General features: G+C 40.7%; 1 protein-coding gene across 1 annotated transcript in view; it reads left to right on the top strand.

Moving 5' to 3' along the window:
- The window catches only part of LOC307182367 (growth factor receptor-bound protein 10-like), a gene marked incomplete at both ends in the record, with an annotated part of 43,518 nt that extends 29,745 nt beyond the window's left edge, over nt 1-13,773 (top strand). The window contains 5 exon segments of the mRNA XM_079913605.1: nt 11,527-11,933; nt 12,123-12,200; nt 12,202-12,270; nt 12,272-13,340; nt 13,570-13,773. Coding sequence (XP_079769731.1) covers nt 11,527-11,933; nt 12,123-12,200; nt 12,202-12,270; nt 12,272-13,340; nt 13,570-13,773 — 1,827 coding nt within the window.
- Between the last annotated feature and the right edge of the window lie 6,965 nt (nt 13,774-20,738).

Genomic DNA, 20,738 nt, shown 5'->3' with positions numbered 1-20,738 from the left:
GGTAAAGTAGCAGGATAGAAAATTAATGGACAGAACTGTTTTGCATTCCTATACACTAATGATGAAAAATCTGAAAGATAATTTAAGGAAAAACTCCCATTTCCCATTGCAACAAAATGAATAAAATACCTAGGAATAAACTTACCTAAGGAGACAAAAGACCTGTATGCAGAAAATTATCAGACACTGATGAAAGAAATTAAGATGATACAAACAGATGGAGAGATAAACCATATTCTTGGACTGGAAGAATCAACATTGTGAAAATCACTATACTGCCCAAAGCAATCTACAGATTCAATGCAATCCCCAGCAAACTACCAATGGCATTTTTCACAGAAATAGAACAAAAAGTTTCACAATTTGTATGGAAACACAGAAGATCCCGAATAGCCAAAGCAGTCTTGAGGGAAAAAAATGGAGCTGGAGGAATCAGACTCCCTGACTTCAGACTATACTACAAAGTAGAGTCATCAAGACAGTATGGTCCTGGCACAAAACCAGAAATATAGATCAATGGAACAGGATAGAAAGTCCAGAGATAAACCCACGCACATATGGTCACCTTATCTTTGATAAAGGATGCAAGAATATACAATGGAGAAAAGATAGCCTCTTCAGTAAGTGGTGGTGGGAAAACTGGACAGCTACATGTAAAAGAATGAAATTAGGGCTTCCCTGGTGGCGTAGTGGTTGAGAGTCTGCCTGCTAATGCAGGGGACACGGGTTCGTGCCCCGGTCCAGGAGGATCCCGCATGCCGCGGAGAGGCTGGGCCTGTGAGCCATGGCCACTGAGCCTGCGCATCCAGAGCCTGTGCTCCGCAACGGGAGAGGCCACAACAGTGAGAGGCCCGCGTATCACAAAAAAAAGAAAAAAGAATGAAATTAGAACACTTCCTAACACTATACACAAAAATAAACTCAAAATGGATTAAAGACCTAAATGTAAGGCCAGACACTATTAAACTGTTAGCAGAAAACATAGGTATTACACTGTATGACATAAATCACAGCAAGATCCTTTTTGACCCACCTCCTACAGGAATGGAAATAAAAATAAACAAAAGGGACCTAATGAAACTTAAAAGCTTTTGCACAGCAAAGGAAACCATAAACAAGACAAAAAGCCAACCCTCAGAATGGCAGAAAATATTTGCAAACAAAGTAAATGACAAAGGATTAATCTCCAAAATATACAAGCAGCTCATGCAGCTCAATATCAAAAAAACAAACAACCCAATCCAAAAATGGGCAGAAGACCTAAATAGACATTTCTCCACAGAAGATATACAGATTGCCAACAAACACATGAAAGGATGCTCAACATCACTAATCATTAGAGAAATGCAAATCAAAAGTATAATGAGGTATCACCTCACACCAGTCAGAATGGCCATCACCAAAAAGTCTACAAACAATAAATGCTGGAGAGGGTGCGGAGAAAAGGGAACCCTCTTGCATTGTTGGTTGGAATGTAAATTGATACAGCCACTATGGAGAACAGTATGGAGGTTCCTTAAAAAACTAAAAATAGAACTACCATATGACCCAGCAATCCCACTTCTGGGCATATACCCTGAGAAAATCATCATTCAAATAGAGTCATGTACCAAAATGTTCATTGCAGCTCTATTTACAATAGCCAGGACATGGAAGCAACCTAAGTGTCCATCGACAGATGGATGGATAAAGAAGATGTGGCACATATATACAATGGAATATTACTCAGCCATAAAAAGAAATGAAATTGAGCTATTTGTAGTGAGGTGGTTGGACCTAGAGTCTGTCATACAGAGTGAAGTAAGTCAGAAAGAGAAAAACAAATACCGTATGCTAACACATATATATGGAATTTAAAAGAAAAAGGGTTCTGAAGAACCTAGGGGCAGGACAGTAATAAAGCCGCAGACATAGAGAATGGAATTGAGGACATGGGGAGGGGGAAGGGTAAGGTGGGACAAAGTGAGAGAGTGGCATGGATATATGTACACGACCAAATGTAAAATAGATAGCTAGTGGGAAGTAGCTGCATAGCACAGGGAGATTAGCTCGGTGCTTTGTGTCCAGCTAGAGGGGTTGGATAGGGAGGTTGGGAAGGTGATGTAAGAGGGAGGAGTTATGGGGATATATGTATACATATAGCTGATTCACTTTATTATAAAGCAGAAACTAACACACGATTGTAAAGCAATTATATTCCAATAAAGATGTTAAAGAAAAAACAAAAAACTTCACCCTGTGCAGGCACACTTTATTTTGTGCTTTACTTTATTGTGCTTTGCAGATAGTGCATTTTTTTGCAAATTAAAGTTTTGTAGCCACCGTGGGTCAAGAAGTCTATTGGTGCCATTTTGGGGACAGCTTGTGCTCACTTCCTGTCCTTGTCTCACATTTTGGTAATTCTCACAATATTTCAAACCATTTCAGTATTTTTTTATATGTTATGATGATCTGTGATCAGTGATCTTTGATGTTACTATTGCAAAAGGATCACAACTAGCTGAAGTCTCAGTTGATAGTTACCATGTTTTAGCAATAAAATTAAGGTATATATGCTTTTTTTAGACATAATGCTATCGCACGCTCAATAGGCTACTTTTACATGCGCTGGGAAACAAAAAAAATTATGACTCATTTTATTGCAATATTCATTTTATTGCAATGATTTGGAATGGAACCCGCGGTATCTCTGAGGCATGCCTGTAAAGCCACTTTATGCTAGTCAATCTATAGTGAAGTATGTATGGTACCTAGTTCAGATGTGGGTTCGGTCATCCCTAATGAATCCTTTAGCTATCTTTGCACACAGCTCCTCTTCAAGATCTCCTCCAGGTTATGTGTAGATCCGGAGTTGGCATACTTTTACTGTAAAGGGCGAAACAGTAAATATGTTCAGCTTTGCAGGCCATGCAGTCTCTCTCACAACCACTCAACTCTTCCAGTGCAATGTGAAATCAACCACAGACAATATGTAAATGAATGGCTATGGCTGTGTTCCAATAAAACTTTATCTACAAAAGATAAGCAGCAGGTTGTTTGCCAACCCTTGGTATATGACGGGTATTTGTACTAGGTAAGGTGACCAACTCATCCCATTTTGCTCAGGACTGTTTCAGGTTTAGCAATGAAATTCCTATGTTCCATGAAACCCCTTATTCTGAGACAAAGCAGGAAGGTTGGTTAACATGGACTATTAGGTGGGTTCTATTTGTAATTTACAATTAAGTCGAGACGTAGAATATAGCAAATGAGATAAGAATCACTCTTTTTTCCCTAAAAAATGTTTTGGTTAAGCTTATATCTGTCAGCATAAATTTATAAATTACAAGTGCATTCTGTAACCCCCCACATATTATGTACATACGAGGACAGGCACCAGATCACAATTTTCCTTTCTTCCGCTTCTGTACAGGGATTTCCCACTTCCTCTCATAGTTAGTCCCATCTTCAGACAAAGCTACAATCTGAGTGTTGGCAAGGTGTCTGGACATCTCAGGAGATAAAAGTGAAGTTATAATAGAATTGTCATTCTTGAACTAATTATAATATTATTGTTCCATGTTAGAGCAAGCCCCAGAGAGTCTGCTGAACTTTGGGGGATAAACAAGAGAGCATCTTCAGCGATTGAGGGAATACAGAGAAAAAGCAACCCCAGAGCACTAATGGACTGTCTCCAGCTATGCTAGTGGGTGTGCCTATTTCTTCTTTAATAGAGATGTCCAGGAGTTTTAGTTGTACTTAGTGAGAGGAACAGGGAAAAATACATCTAGTCTATCTTCCCCAAAGTGGAAATACCCCTTTCCATGGTTTTTATAATTGAAAAATAACTCCTGGTCTAGAGAATAGAAGCCTAATTTGAATCAAAATGTCATGACTCACTGCCTAATTCCCAGACTGGGTTTCCCTTGAGGACAGGTTTTGGAAAAAAAAAGTAAGAAGTACACATATTGGATCTTTTAGGCAACTTTCCTGAAGCTATTTATCAGGGTTATTTTTCCCTTAGGAAAGTGAGATACTCAGACTTTTTGAGGATCACTGGACACTAGCTATATGTTACACCAGTTCTTGGGAACTCCGTAGACCACAGTTTTCCACTGGTCAGAATATCATCTGACAGGGGTCAATGGAGGTTTGATCCACAAATGCCTCTCATAGTTCTAGTCGGTCACAAACCCTTTTTGTCATCAATTATCTGGTTCATGAGCATAGAGTTGCTACATATATCCTCTATCCTGGGTAAACATGCTTTCTATATTTAATATAAGGTCTATTAAGGTAGGAAGAGCCAAGTTGAGGCCCCTGAAGCTCTCTAGCTACAAAAATAATAATGCAAATGTATTACAATTTCTGTGGAGAAATTCCTACTATAAAAATTCTTGAAAGATACAGGAATAGTGATTTCTGTTTTATTTTTACTTAACTCTCAAATTTGGCCAGAGTCAGTTGGTCTTGGACTGGTCTTAGAGAATGAAAATTAACCTAAGCTTAGCAGGTGGTGACATCAATCACATTTACTATTTGGAAGTACTCTTTTTCCAAGAGCAAATCAATAGAAGTCCTCCTATTGAGCCACTGGAATACAGTTTATTTTACCTAGCTAGATACCTTGCATTGTGTCATCACCATCTTAGCTCAGAATTATTTCAACTGTTTGGCACTTGCCACAATTTAATATACAGAGACATGACTATCTTACCTTCTCATAAGATATCACATAGGTCAAATATATTGGTGACATGAGCTCCTAGAATCCGAAGAGAAGCAGGTTCTTTGGCCTTAATAAAACTCATGTATATCATGGAGTAGGAGATCAATTCTCTGAAAATATAACAGCCTTCTATTTCATGGTCAGAGATAGGTTGGAGTTTTTTTTTCCAAAGTAAAGGACACATTATTTCACCTTGAACTGTGTACTATTAAGAACATATACTTTATTTGGATGGATATTTAAAGCTAATAATTGAATAATCAGAAAGATTTCTGTAGTTGATTGAAACCCCATGTCCTAAACCCCAGGACCTGTGAATGTGACCTTATTTGGAAAAAGGGTCTTTGTAGATGTAATTAAGTCAAGGATCTTGAGATGAGATCATCCTGGATTTAGGGCATGCCCTAAATCTAAGGACAGTGTCCTTATGAGAAAAGGGAAAGATATAAGCAGACACAGAGGGGAAAGCAGCATGAAGACAGAAGCAGATATTGGAGTGATATATCTACAAACCAAGGAATGCCCAGGATTGCTGCGACCACCAGAAGCTAGAGAAAAGCATGGAGTGGATTCTCCCTCAGAGCCTCCAGGAGGAACCAACTCTGCTGACACTTTGATTTTTGACTCTGGCCTCCAGAAATGGGAGGGAATAAATTCCTATTGTCAAGCAACCAAGGCTGTGGTAACTTGTTACAACAGCTGTAGGAAACTAATACAATGTCCCAATCTGAATTGGGCCCAGAACAAAAGAAGTTTCCCTAGACAGTCTAGATTGCAGTTTAAGCAGATCCAGTGGATGGTACTTAAAATTTTGGAAGTAGATCAAGGTATTATATGAGACTATGACAATCTCCAGTAGGGAATCTCAGACCACTGGGGTTTTGTAGAGTTATTCTTCAGCAAGAAGTTATTCTCCTTTACAGAAAGAGCGTTTGTTTTGCTATTGAGCCTTGATAAAAATTTATCTGGTTATACAAAACCAGCTGACCATAGGCCCTGAGTTACTCATTAGGATCTGTGTGTTTATTCCACTTAGCAAAACAGCGTCATGTAGAATTACACAAAGGTTAGGTCTCAGCAGGCCCTGAAGGCACAGTTAAGTTGTATCAGGATATGACTCACATCTCTCATATACCTACTTCTGCCATACCATATTAAGCCAAATTCTCAATTGGTCAATGTTTAGGCCAAAAGAGTAAGTGACTTCTTCAATTTGCAGAAGCTACTAAACACTCCCATCCAAAGCTGTGTCATAGAGATGAAAACAAATCCTGATTCAGCACAGCCTAACGTGACAGGAGAAAGCACACATTCTCCTGAGACACAGAAAAAGGAGCCCATGATTTTGTTTTTGCTTGTAAACTGGATTACATTGAGGGTGCCAGCACAATGCTGAAAAAAATTCAACCAACAGCACAGAAAAATATAGATCAGAGAGTATAAGTGAAGAATGTCATGAGAGAAAAAGATCAAAGGGAGGAAGGAAAGGATAAAGAAGGCTTGAGAAGAATGTGAGAGGTCCCAATGGGAGAAAAAATAAAAATGACATTCTATGTACCTCAACATAATACAGACCATATATGACAAGCCCACAGCTAACGTCATACTCAGCGATGAAAAACTGAAATCTTTTCCTCTAAGATAGGAACAAGACAAGGATGCCCCCTTTCACCACCTTTATTTGACATAGTATTGAACACAGTATTAGAAGTCCTAGCCAGAGCAATTAGGCAAGAAAAAGAAATAAGAGGCCTCCAAATCAGAAAGGCAGAAGTAAAACTGTCATTATTTGCAGATGACATCACAAATAGAAAACTCTAAAGACTCTACCAAAAGACTATTAGAACTAATAAACAAATTCAGTAAATGTGGAGGATACAAAATCAATATGCAAAAATCTGTTGCATTTCTATACACTAACAGCCAACTATCAGAAAGAGAAATTAAGAAAATGATCCCATTTATAATTGCAGCTCAGTTAACTCATTCCAGGTGGCTTTCTTGGGGGAATGCCTGATAATTTGTCTGAAGGAATTCCTGGAGTAGAAGGGGGCATGGTAGAAATGATAGGAGTGTCTAGGCTTAATAAAAATCTTAGTGATGCTGAAGTTCTTAAAGCTATGCCAGCTCCAGAAGTTATGAAGACCTTCCAGGATATGGCCCAGAACCTTACAGAGAAATTGAAATAACAAAATAATCCAATGATTACCATAATGTATAATATTGGTATTCCCACCAGATCTCCTTGGTTCCTTTAATTCTACGGTTTGGAGCCAGGGCTTTAAGGAGATTTTGCTCTCAATAACCAGCACCTGTAGCTCTTTTTCAACAGACTGTCCTTGGTAGGTTCTGGGAATTTCCTTGCCTCTAAGCCAATGACTGATGAATTTGGGAGTTGGAAAGCTCTATGACCCTTGCCTTGGGTCAAGCCAGTGCTGAGGTGCAAATTGCACCCCAGAGATCTCCTTTGGGATAAACGGAACTGGTTCTCTGTAACACTTTGCCTGAAACCATGTCCTTATTTGGCTTCCTCCCCTTCCTTTTCCTGCTTTCATCACTTTTCCACAAGTTTTCCCTTGGGATTACTTCATAAATCTCCTGTACTATGCTGACTTAGAGTCATATTTTGGGGTGGTTGACCTAAGACACTTATCAATATGTTCGGTAAATGGCCAGTTAAATTTGGAAGTCAAGCCTAATGCCCTTAATCAAATAAAGCGATTGCTGAAAGAAAAACAACCCAGATCACTTAAATTAAGTTCAGAATAATACAAACAGCAAATATTTGGCCTTCTAATCAAGTAAGTTGGGAGACTTTGGAGACGATCCTTACAGCCTGCCCCAAAGCTGCAGGAACATTTTAAAACTGATTTGCCATTGGGCTTTTCAAGTATGCTTTCTTACTAAGAATTATAAAATTTATACAATTATGATATGTGAAAAATATTTAAAACACCAATGAACGCAGATGGTAATTCACAAATTTTTTTCTTTACTAATGATTTTGTTGGTTTCTTTAAATTGGTTGCTGTATGAGTTTTCTAGGGCTATCATAACAAAGTACCACCGAGTGGGTGGATTAAACAATAGAAATTTATTTTTTCATAGTTCTGGAGGCTGGAAGTCCAAGGCCAAGCTATCAACAGGTTTGACTTTTTCTAAGGCTCCTCTCCTTGGCTTGCAGGTGGCTGTCTTCTCACTGTGCCGGCAAGTCTTTGGTGTTTCTTTGTGTGTTCAAATTTCCTCTTCTTATAAGGACATCAGTCATATTGTATTAGGCCCACCCTAACTGCTTCATTTTAGCTTACTCACTCTTTAAAAGGCCTTATCTCCAAATACATTCACACTCTGAGGTATTGGGGTTTCGGACTTCAACATAAGAATGAGGGGCACAATTTAGTCCATAACCATTGCCTATGGCATAAGAATTCGAGTGTGAAATATTTCTTGTTCTACTTTGAATAGAAAATGGTTTAATCAGAGAGAGGCATCTATTATTCGTTATTTACATAGGTAAAGCCAAAGTTTGGCTTAAGGCTATGGAGTTATTTTGATTTGTTATTAAACATTATTTTGTTAAAAATATTTATTTTGATAATAAACAGTAGGGGCCACTTGTGTAGGATTTGAGTGGGGATTTAAATTACCTAGTGGGAATACAGCCATCTTTTTATTATTTTATATTACATAAGCCTCCAAGAAGAAATCAGGAATAGGCTGGCTGATAATTAAAATCTTACCGTGTGGTAAAGGGCATCACTTTACAGTTATACAGTAGGGTTGATTTACTATCAAGTAATATCATCTCTGTTTCTATCCAAAATATAACTGAAGCATTTTTTAAAAAAGAACAAGAAAGTTAGTGAGAGACAGTTGAAAGACTGTTGTAACTCTACACATGCAGGACCACCAGGCGCTAAAATACTCATGTATGACATTTTGGGTCGTCCCAATGATTAAGCACCCCGCAGTTACCTAAGTGTGGCAGAAAGCAAAGAAGACGTGGAGTAGTGGGCTGTGGTGTGGTAAGCCATCAATATTACCTACAGTCCAGACCTGTTGCAAAGAAAATGACTAGAGCCTTTACCCAGAATTTCCTTCCTCATTGTTCCACATAAATGTTTTAACTAACTTCCTTATTTTTCTGTTTCCACCAACATAGCATATGCATGTGTAATGTCAACTGAAAAAAAAACCGCACAACCTAAGAGTTGAGAATTATGTTCTATTTGGTGGACAAAAGTGAGGACTTAAGTCTGTGTCAGTCTGAAGAGGTAAGAGAGGAGCCAGGATATATAGGACTTTTTGCAACAAAAACCAAGTAGTCAGAACATCAAAAGATTACTGTTAATTAAAGAAAACCAGACATCTCAAGTCAATGAATTTAGCACTTTTCTGTGCATGGGAAGATACAATAGTCTGGGCTCATTGAAATCATTCCTTTGATATGTACCTCAGCTATATGGGGCCAGTATCCTGTGTTTTTCCCATCCTGAGTCTCTTCAGGGTGCACCATTAAGGAGTGGCTACAGTGGCTGATGGCTTGATGGCAGGCATCCTGTTTCTATCCTGAGTTCCTTCAGGGTGCACCGTCAGGCCACTGTAATGTGATGGCTTGAGGACTGCAACATCTTTTGTTTACTGATGTGGCAGGCAACATTTTTTCACTCACAGTAATTATTTTGTGGTTTTTCAATGTATCAGAATAAAATTGCTACAAAACCAAAAAACAAAAACAGGAATAGATGTTAGCCACAGGTCTTGGGAGCTTGATTAAAAAGGAGAGATTTTACTGCCATGGTCTGGGGAGTAGAATATTTTTCGTTGTAAAAGGGTGAGTTGTTTTTAAGTTAGGCAGAAGCCCTTTGCCTTTGTGCATTTTGTTTTGCTTTTGTTTTTGAAGTGCAGGTCTGGGAAATGGTAATGGTGGATATGTTTCTCTTGTTTTGGCTACTCATGATTGTAAGAACCTTACATTTTGAGGGAATTTCACACTGGGTGTCCTGGTAGGAAACCAAGTATGTCTCAGCTCTGCCTGCCAAAGCAGAAGGGTCAAGTACATTTGAAAGTCATGGCAGTGAGGGAGTGGGCAGGTGATCGAGCTTTAGCCAATAAGATACATGCCACCAGGCTTCTGAATCTTGGCAGCACAGTTGCGGGTTTCAGAGTTTTGAGTTGACAGCACCTGTGGAAGGATAACACTTGTACTGTCAGTTTGCGTGTCCAAGTGGCAGCCGTGCCAGTAGCAGTGGTCTAACCTAACTTCATCCTATGGTTTGAACTTGCATGTATTTTTTTTTTTTTTTTTTTTTTTGCGGTATGCGGGCCTCTCACTGTTGTGGCCTCTCCCGCTGTGGAGCACAGGCTCCGGACACACAGGCTCAGCGGCCGTGGCTCACGGGCCTAGCCGCTCCGCGGCATGTGGGATCTTCCCGGACCGGGGCACGAACCCGTGTCCCCTGCATCGGCAGGCGGACGCTCAACCACTGCGCCACCAGGGAAGCCCCCTGCATGCATTTTTTGAACTCAGTCTTCCTTGGTTTAGCCCTTTTCTGAGCCTGGCTATCTGGTCTTCCTATGAATTTTGATAGTTGCTCCAAATCCTTCCAAATACATTGCTGTTGGCATGAGTTAGCTAAATTCTTCTGCTATGGTTTCTAGCAATATATTTGACTAATAAACTCTCTTTTAACATTCATTCTCTCATCTTTCTCTCCTATTATACCAAGTAGGAATAATTGGCTAATTCTCCCATCCGGGCCTGGAAATCTTTCTTTTCTACCTTTTTTTGAATTTTCTCACTTTGAGTGTCCTCCCTCCCATACACGTTAGCAAGTGTTGACGCTAACCGACACCTCCTGTTGGCGCTTTCCTCTGCCCTTTGGTATAGGGCAGTCTTTTGGCCCACGCTCTGTGTCTTTGGCCTCATTCCTCTGTCTTCATCACTTCCTCATCCTTCCTGTTTACACCCAGCTCAGGGCTTCTTCTTCCTTATTCACAAACTCCCTTGTTTATTAAATTGTATATCATCTAAAGCACCTGTTCCAAATGTGATGTCTTTGGCTAACTGCAGCCCTGCTCCAAGGCTCAGCCCAAGACTGGCTGTTCCTCTGTCTCAAAACTCCATCCGAAACCATTCTGTCTCATCAAGATGTCTCTTTATCTCTGGACCCAACCTCTCTCGTGTATTTCAACATAGTTACCATCCTTTCTACAAATATTGACTGTATCATTGTTACCCTAATCCATTTGTACTGAAGTCTCAGAAGCACCTTTGGTACATTCCTAATGCCCACCAAGCTTCACCTTCAACATTTCTCATCTCTATTCCTTCCTTTTCATCTCTCTATCACTTCCTTCTTTCAGACCGTCTTCATTTGACATTAGGATAATTTCTAAAACAATTATCTTTCTTTTAGTGACCTTTGCTCTAGTTTTTCTCGCACACAGACAATAAAGATTAACGATCAAAAATACAATGAACACAATATGAATATTTAATAATCAGGTACTCATTTACCTTAAGATAAACATTATCCTTTTTCAAATTATAATCATGTTATTCCAGCATGAATTACTTTGTGAGAAGCTGATCACTAAGCACCAAGTGTGAATTGATTCTCTCTCTGATACTATTGGGCATAGCAGAGGGATTTTTTGGAAGTCAAAATTTTGTTCTATAGAGAACTTTGTCTTATTCAGAGTCAATGGCTAAGACATGCCCCCATAGCTATGCAGCTGGCGTTTAGAATTGGAAAGGACCTTAAAGATTATTTAGGTCAATTGCCTCAATAAGTAAGAAAACTGAAACAAAAAAGGTAAAGTCATTTGTCAAAAGCAGAGCTACGGGAGGAGGCAGGGAGGGACGCGAGCGGCGCGCAGCGGCGGGCTGGGCGCTCGGAGGCCGTGGAGCCCCGCGCGGAGCCCAAAGTTTGCGCGCGGCCCCCGGGCGGCAGCGCGCGGGGGCCGGGACAGCCCTGCGCGCCGCCCTCGCCCCGCTGGACCCGCGCCGCCCCGGCCGCGCCGAGGGTCGCGGGCGGCCAGGCGGAGGCGGCCGGGAGCGGCGCTGCGGCAGCTTTGGAGTTGGGCACCATGCTGAGCCCGAGGAGGGGGCTGCGGGGGGCGACGGCCCCGTGACCGTGACCGGCCGCCGCTTCTCACCTGGGTCCTCTCGGTCCAGCCAGGCGGCCACCAGACACCCAGAGCCCCAGAAAAACCCCGACAGGTGCCGCGGCCCAGTCCACGCGATTTGAAGACGGCAGGAAGGAACCGATGGCTTTAGCGGTCGGCCCAGATTCCTTTCTGCACCATCCATACTACCAGGACCAGGTGGAGCAGACATCTCCTCGCCGTCCTGGAAATCCGGCAGGACCCGGCTTCCCAGCGCCGCCTGAACGGCTGGCGAATCACCAAGCCGCCTGCAGCAGGAGGACCAGCAGTTGAGGACGTCGTCTCCGCCGGCCGTCCCCGACCCCTTCCCCGAGCTCTGCGGCCCCGGGAGCCCCCACTGCGCTCACGCCGGGCTCCTTACCTCCTGGCCCGGCTACTGCGAAGCAGGATGTTAGTCTTTAGCGAAGACGGGACGAGCAAAGTGGTGGAGATTCTGGCGGACACGACAGCCAGGGACCTGTGCCAGTTGCTGGTTTACAGAAGTCACTGTGTGGACGACAACAGCTGGACTCTGGTGGAGCATTACCCGCACCTGGGATTAGAAGGGTGCTTGGAAGACCATGAGCTTGTGGTCCAGGTAGAGAGCAGCATGGCAAGTGTAAGTAATTTTTTATTCAGGAAGAATTATGCAAAATACGAGTTTTTAAAAAATCCCACGAATTTCTTCCCAGAACAGATGGTTACCTGGTGCCAGCAGTCAAACGGCAGTCAGACCCAGCTTTTGCAGAATTTTTTAAACTCCAGCAGTTGTCCTGAGATTCAAGGGATTTTGCACGTGAAGGAGCTGGGAAGGAAGTCGTGGAAGAAGCTGTACGTGTGTTTGCCGCGATCCAGCCTCTATTGCTCCACAAAGGGAGCTTCAAAGGAGCCCAGACACTTGCAGCTGCTGGCCGACCTGGAGGACAGCCGCATCTTCTCCCTGATGGCCGGAAGGAAGCAGTACGGTGCCCCCACGGACTACGGCTTCTGCATAAAGCCAAACAGAGTCAGGAACGAAGCCAAGGAGCTGCAGTTGCTCTGTGCCGAGGACGAGCAGAGCCGGACGTGCTGGATGACGGCCTTCAGGCTCCTCAAGTATGTAATGCTCCTTTACCAGAACTACAGAATCCCTCATCAGAGGAAGGCCGTGCTGTCCCCCTTCTCAACTCCAGTGCGCAGTGTCTCTGAGAACTCCCTTGTGGCCATGGATTTTTCTGGGCAAACGGGAAGAGTGATCGAGAATCCGGCTGAGGCTCAGAGTGCAGCCCTGGAAAAAGGCCACGCCTGGAGGAAGCGAAGCAAGCGGATGAATATCCTCGAGAGCCAAAGCCCCCTCCACCCTTCCAGCCAAGGTACAGTGATTCACAGGACGCAGCACTGGTTTCACGGCAGGATCTCCAGGGAGGAGTCACACCGGATCATTAAGCAGCAGGGGCTTGTGGATGGGCTTTTTCTCCTCCGTGACAGCCAGAGTAATCCAAAGGCATTTGTCGAGCTTCCCTGGTGGCGCAGTGGTTGAGAGTCCGCTTGCCGACACAGGAGACACAAGTTCGTGTCCCGGTCCAGGAAGATTCCATATGCTGCAGAGTGGCTGGGCCCGTGAGCCATGGCCGCTGAGCCTGCGCGTCCGGAGCCTGTGCTCTGCAATGGGAGAGGCCACAGCAGTGAGAGGCCCGCGTACCGCAAAAACAAACAAACAAAAAAACACAAAGGCATTTGTCCTCACATTGTGTCATCATCAGAAAATTAAAAATGTCCAGATCTTACCTTGCGAGGATGACGGGCAGACCTTCTTCAGGCTTGACGACGGGAACACCAAATTCTCTGACCTGATCCAGCTTGTTGACTTTTACCAGCTGAACAAAGGGGTCCTGCCTTGCAGACTGAAGCACCACTGCATCGGCGTAGCCTCATGACTTCAGGTCTACCCTGGCTGCAGGCTGGAGGACGCCGACACTGGAGTGAAGAGGTCTGTGCATCATTCAGAACACACGTCTGTCTGCACCTTGGGGCTCGAAGCAAGATGGGTATGTTCGGTGCTGACCGACCACGACCACTATCGACTGGTTTGTTGGACTTGACGATGATTTGCTGCTGCAGGTCCAGCAGGGCCGCGCCCCTCTCGCTGGCCTCATCGGGGAGGTTGGAAGACAGCAGACTCGAGAATAAACTGGAATGATGTTCTTGGCTGGGCCATGGAGGAACACAAGCTGGAGAGAAGTGATTGGAAATGAACACTCACCCTGGAATAATCTTGACAATTAAAACTGATATGTTAAAAAAAAAAAAAAAGCAGAGCTAAAATTTAACTCCCCGCCAGTTGCCTCCCGTTCCTTTATTTATTTTTATTGTTTAAATTGTGTTTTAAAAACACATAACATAAAACTACTTTTTTGTCTGTTTCTCTTTTTTCTGTTTTTTGATTCTATTTGTTTATTTTTAATTGAATGAAAGATTCTTTAGATTCTATAGTGCTTTACAGTTTTCAAAAGTCTCACACACATGATTTCATATAGTCCCATAATAATCCTTCTTTTTTCCCCCTACCCCTATATTGCCCCTTCCCCCTTCCCTCTCCCCACTGGTAACCACTAGTTTGTTCTCTATGTCTGTGAGTCTGCTTTTTTTTTGTTTTATTCACTAGTTGGTTGTATTTTTTAGATTCCACATATAAGTGATACCATACAGTATTTGTCTTTCTCTACCTGGCTTATTATACCTAGTATAATGCCCTCCAAGTCCACGCATGTTGCCAAAAATGGTAAAATTTCATTCTTTTTATGGCTGAGTAGTATTCCATTGTATATGTATATACATATATATGTGATATGTACATACATATATATGTGATACATATATGTGATATATATATGTATATATATCACATCATCTTTATCCATTCATCAGTTGATGGACACTTAGGTTGCTTCCTTACCCTGGCAATTATAAATAATGCTGCTGTAAACATTGTGGTGTATGTATCTTTCCGAATTAGTGGTTTTGTTTCTTTCAGATATATACCCAGGAGTGGAATTCCTGGGTCATATGGTATTCTATTTTTAGTTTTTTGAGAAAACTCCATACTGTTTTCCGCAGTGACTGTACCAATTTACATTCTCACCAACAGTGTACGAGGATTCTCTTTTCTCCACATCCTACCAACATTTGTTATTTGTGTTTTATTTTAAGATAGCCATTCTGACTGGTGTGAGGTAATATCTCATTGTGGTTTTGATTTGCATTTCCCTGATGAGTAGCGATATTGAACATCTTTTCACGTGCCTGTTGTCCATCTGCATTTCCTTTTTTGGAAAAACGTCCATTCAATTCTTCTGCCCATTTTTTATTGGGTTGTTTGGGGTTTTTTTGATGTTGAGTTGTATGAGCCATTTATATATGTTGGATATTAACCCCTTAACCATCAAATCATTTGCAAAGATTTTCTCCTGTTCAGTAAGTTGTTTCCTTTGCTGTGCAAAAGCTTTTAAGTTTAATTTGGTCCCATTTGTTTAGTTTTGCTTTTATTTCCTTTACTTGGATCCAGAGAGATATTGCTGTGATTTATGACAAAGAGTGTTCTGCCTATGTTTACCTCTAGTTTTATAGTACCTAGTCTTACATTTAGGTATTTAATCCATTTTTAGCTTATTTTTGCATATGGTGTTAAAGAATGTTCTAGTTTCATTCTTTTACATGTAATTGTCCAGTTTTCCTGGCACCACTTACTGAGAAGACTGTCTTTTCCCCATTGTATGTTCTTGCTTCCTTTGTCGTAGATTAATTGAGCATAAATATGTGGGTTTATTTCTGGGCTCTCTATTCTGTTCCATTGATCTATGTGTCTGTTTTTTTTTTTGCCAATACCATATTGTTTTGATTACTGTAGCTTTGTAGTATACACTGAAGTCAGGGAGCGAGTGATTCTTCCAGCTTTGTTCTTCTTTCTCAAGGTTGTTTTGGCTATTTGGGGTCTTTTGGGTTTCTATACAAATTTTAAAATTATTTGTTCTAGTCCTTTGAAAAGTGTCATTGGTATTTTGATAAGGATTCCATTAATCTGTAGATTGCCTTGGGTAGTATAGTCATTTTGACAAATGATTCTTCCAATCCAAGAACACGGTATATCTTTCCATGTTTGTGTAGTCTTCAATTTCTTTCATCAGTGTCTTATAGTTTTCCAAGTACAGGTATTTTGCCTCCTTAGGTAGGTTTATTCCTAGGCATTTTATTCTTTTTGATGCAATGGTAAATGGGATTGTTTCCTTAATTTCTCTTTCTGCTAGTGTTGTTAATGCATAGAAATGCAACAGATTTCTGTGTATTAATTTCGTATCCTGCAACTTTACTGAATTCATTGATGAGCTCTAGTAGTTTTCTGGTGGCATCTTTAGGATTCTCTATGTATAGTATCATGTCATCTGCAAACAGTGACTGTTTTACTTCTTCCTTTCCAGTTTGGGTTTATTTTATTTGTTTTTCTTCTCCGATTGCTGTGGCTAGGATTTCCAAAACTGTTGAATAAAAGTGGTGAGAGTGGACATCCCTGTCTTGTTCCTGATCTTAGAGAAAATGCTTTCAGCTTTTTACCATTGATTATGATGTTATCTGTGGGTTTGTCATATATGGCCTTTATTACATTGAGGTATGTTCCTTCTGTGCCCACTTTCTGGAGAGTTTTTATCATAAATGAATATTGAACTTTATCAAAACTTTTTATGCATCTATTGAGATGCTCATATAGTTTTTATTCTTCAATTTGTTGATGTGGTGTATTGAATTGGTTTATTTGTGGATATTGAAAAATCCTTGCATCCCTGGGATAAATTCTACTTGATTATGGTGTATGATCTTTTTAATGTATTGTTGCATTCAATTTGCTAGTATTTTGTTGAGGATTTTTGCATCTATTTTTATCAGTGATATTGGCCTGTAATTTCTTTTTTTGTGGTATCTTTGTCTGGTTTTGTTATCCAGTGATGCTTATCTCATAGAATAAGTTCAGAAATGTTCCTTCCTCTGCAATTTTTTGGACTATTTTCAGAAGGATAGGTGTTAACTCTTCTCTAAATGTTTGGTAGAATTCACCTGTGAAGCCATCTGGTCCTGGACTTTTGTTTTTTGGGAGTTTTTAAAATTACTGATTCAATTTCAATACTGGTTATTGGTCTGTTCACATTTTCTGTTTCTTCCCAGTTCAGTTTTGGGAGATTATACTTTTCTAAGAATTTACCTGTTTCTTCTAGGTTGTCCATTTTATTGGCATATAGTTGTTCATAGTAGTCTCTTATCCTCCTTTGTATTTCTGTGGTATTGGTGGGGACTTCTTTTTAATTTTGATTTTATTGATTTGGGCCCTCTCCCTTTTTTTTTTTTTACTTGATGCATCTGCTAGAGGTTTATCAATTTTCTTTATCTTTTCAAGGAAACAGCTTTTAGTTTTATTGATATTTTCTATTGTTTTTCAGGTCTCTATTTCATTTATTTCTGCTCTGATCTTCATGATTTCTTTCCTTGTACTAACGTTGGGTTTTCTTTGTTCTTCTTTCTCTAGTTTCTTTAGGTATAAGATTAGGTTGTTTAAGCTGAAAAACAGCCAGGAGAATAATACTTCCCTGGTTGTTTTAAGAATTGAAAAAGCATATAAAATATCTTCTCAAGCTATTTTACTACAAAGTGATGTTGATCACAAGACCAAATTAAGTTAGAAAAAGTCAACTAAAATGAGTTTGTCATTTGTCTGTAAGCATGGCTGTATGGAAGAAATAGAGGCCAGAATCAAATCAGAAAAAAAGAGAGGGAAGGATTCATTTACTCAGCTGTGTAGATTTATTTCAAGTAAACTTCTAGGACAGTGCTTTTCAAACTTTAGTATGCATCACCTGAAGGGATTGTTAAAACACAGATATTTATCACCCTCCTCTCCACCTTTCTGATTCTATAGTTTGGTGTTGGTGCCAGTATTTTTCATTTCAAAGAAGATGAGACTAATGTTGAGACTGATGATCATAGTACCACAACTTGGGAACCACTGCCATGACAGTGATTCTCAATGTTTATTGTACCTTGGGATCACCTGGGGAGCCTTAAAAGATACTGATGCCTGGGCCCCACCCTCAGAGCTTCCGATTTCATGATCTGAATATCAGGAGTTGTAAAAGTTTCCCAGGTGATTTTAATGTGCAAAAGTTAAAAATAACTTCCCCAGGGAATATCAGTTCTGATATATATTTTAGAAAAGAGGCATTCAATCATTCATACAATAAATATCAATTGAATATTCACTATAACCCCAGCCCTATGCTAGGTGCTTGGGATACAGACATAAATAAGGCAGGGAGAAATACTGCCACCATGATAGCTAATGAAACGACCAGCTATCAATGAACGTACGCACAGAGAGTTGCTAAGGACTGTATGTAGAGGGCAATGAGGTTTAAGTGAGAAAAGGCTTAAGGACCAGAACTTAGTTTTGAAGAATGAGCATGTTCTATGGGCAGAGAATAGGGGTAAGAACATTTCAAGGAGATTCCTGGTTTGGGAATGGACACTGTGTTCACAGGTGTACTCAGGTAGCCAGAGCCTGGCATAAGTGGTAGGTAAGGAAGTAGGGGAAGTGGTCTAGCATCAGGTTTACATGCTCAGACTTCATTCTATGGGCCTTGGAGAGGTATCTGAAGACTCTAGGAAGAAAGTTATACAAATAGATTTGATCACCAGCTACATCAAGAGGTTGGAAGACCTACCTGAGAAATATATTCCAGATAGAATAATCTCTATTTTGAGATTATATCTAGAATATTCTCCAGATAGACATAATCAAGACACCAGAACATCCTAGAAAAATAGAATGATCAAGGCACTGCTTCCTTCTCTTTAGCTAACTCCCAAACTTCTGATTTAACTTTTGATGGAAAAGAAGGATGCTTTTGTTTCCCTTCCAAGTCTACCTGTTTTGGACTTTGAAAATATGGGTAGAAAAAGAGTTAATGGGGAGAAAGAAGACACTAGAAAACAGGAAAAGAGAGGGAAATGGGACGGAAATGATACTGAGGTTTGAACCAGCACAGAAGTGGCTGATAAAAATTAATGCTGTGAAAACAAGTTTCCCATCTGTTCCTGGTCCTCCTTTGAAACCCGTACCCCAGGACGGCCAAAGGCCATATCCAGTGGCCTGCACTGCCACCTTCAGGCAGAAGTGCTGAAACAGTGACAGTGACTCTCCACCTGAATTTTATCCTTGGCTTTGGACATAACCAGAATATGCCTTGTATCCCATCTGCTTGACCTCAAGGCAGGCCATCATATTATTTCTTAGTTCTTTATATGTCCATCTAGCTTTTAAATGACTATTTTTCATGAATCTTAAAAGGTACTTCTTTCCCCTACATTTTTACATTTCTGAAATCAGAATGTGTCTTGGAATTATCAGTTTAATTGGCAGATTTATTTTCCTTTGTGATACATGAAGGTGCATCTTACAATTGATGTCATCTTATACTTGGAGAAATATGGCAATATTTAGTTTGTATATATCAGAGGTGAGGCCAGGTGGAAAAGATATGGTTTTTTGAGTGTGAAAGATCTGCTGTCACCTTGAATCTCTAATATTTCCTCTTTCTTAAGTTCTGTATCTCTACTATTTACTAGTTATTGGATTTTTGGCAAGTTAATTATCTCTCTGAGTCTCGATTTCTTCATCCTTAATATTACATATCTTATATGGTTTTGTGAGAATTAAATGAAATAGTATATACAGTCCTTGAATGGTTTCTACCTAGTACATTAAAGTACTCAATAAATAACTATTATCACTTCCAAATTAAATTCTCAAAAACCAATAATTGCTCCTGCTACTATTGAAAAGTATCCAGACAAAAACACTGTTCATTCTCAGAATGTGCTACTGAATCCCAAATGCAATCTGTGCGGTTTAATCCTTGGAATTTATGAGAACTACTGCTGAGCAGCTTGCTTTATGTTGATAACAAAAGGCATGAGAGTGCAGATGGAGGCTATGGGGGCATTCATTTTAAATGCACCGATTTGGATGTTTAAAGTCTTAAGCTGAACTTGGCTATCTTTGCCCACTATAATTCAAAACCTCTTGCCACCAAACTGTGTTTTTCCCTGTGCCCTTAAAACTAACCCACCTGATTTCTGCTTTATTCTGATAAACCTGGAAGTGCAGAGCCCAGCCTTTTAAGTAAAACTGCTTTTCCAGCATTTAAGGCAGCTGAACATAAATGAAATAGAAATTGACAATGATAGCAGGTAATGCTATCACTGCCTGCTGGATGCTGTTTGTAGCTTTCCCTAGCAATCACAGGATAAAATAAAACCCTGCGTTGGAAGGCAGCTTCTCTAATTGCTGCCATGGGACACAAGCAGCCTGGTCTTGAAGCCTCCGTTAGCTCTGCAGGAGGGCAGCTCTGCGGAGCGCCCCGATGGGGACAGAGCTTATAAAGATGTCTTAGAACAGGCTCTCATGTTTGCCAAGTGGCTGCCCCTTGAACTGTCTAATATCTCTTCTTTCTTAAGTGATATGAAATTGTACAGTTCAGGCTCTTAGCACAAGTCCCAAGGAGAGAGAAGCAGCAATAGAAAGGGGAAGAAATCAAAGCTTTTCATGGTGGCTGTCCCACGCTTTCTCTTCCTGGTACATCATTGCATTCCCGCAGCTTGTGTTTGGAGGAGGAACTGAAGGGGGAAAGATGGGGATCGTCAAATTCTCCCCCTGCCCAGCCCTGCATCTCTATGTCGACCTGCGTCTATTCCTGGCCATCGTGCAATTTTATATCCACAAATTTTTAATGTAGGTATTAAGCTCATTTTATACATTGGAGTCTCAGATAGATTAAGAATCTTGCTAGTATGTAATAAA

This window comes from Stenella coeruleoalba (genome assembly GCF_951394435.1).
Source record: "Stenella coeruleoalba genome assembly, chromosome: 2".
NCBI classification, from domain to species: Eukaryota; Metazoa; Chordata; class Mammalia; order Artiodactyla; family Delphinidae; genus Stenella; species Stenella coeruleoalba.
Note: the sequence above shows the minus strand (reverse complement) of the source record. Positions and strands in the feature narration are given on the sequence as shown.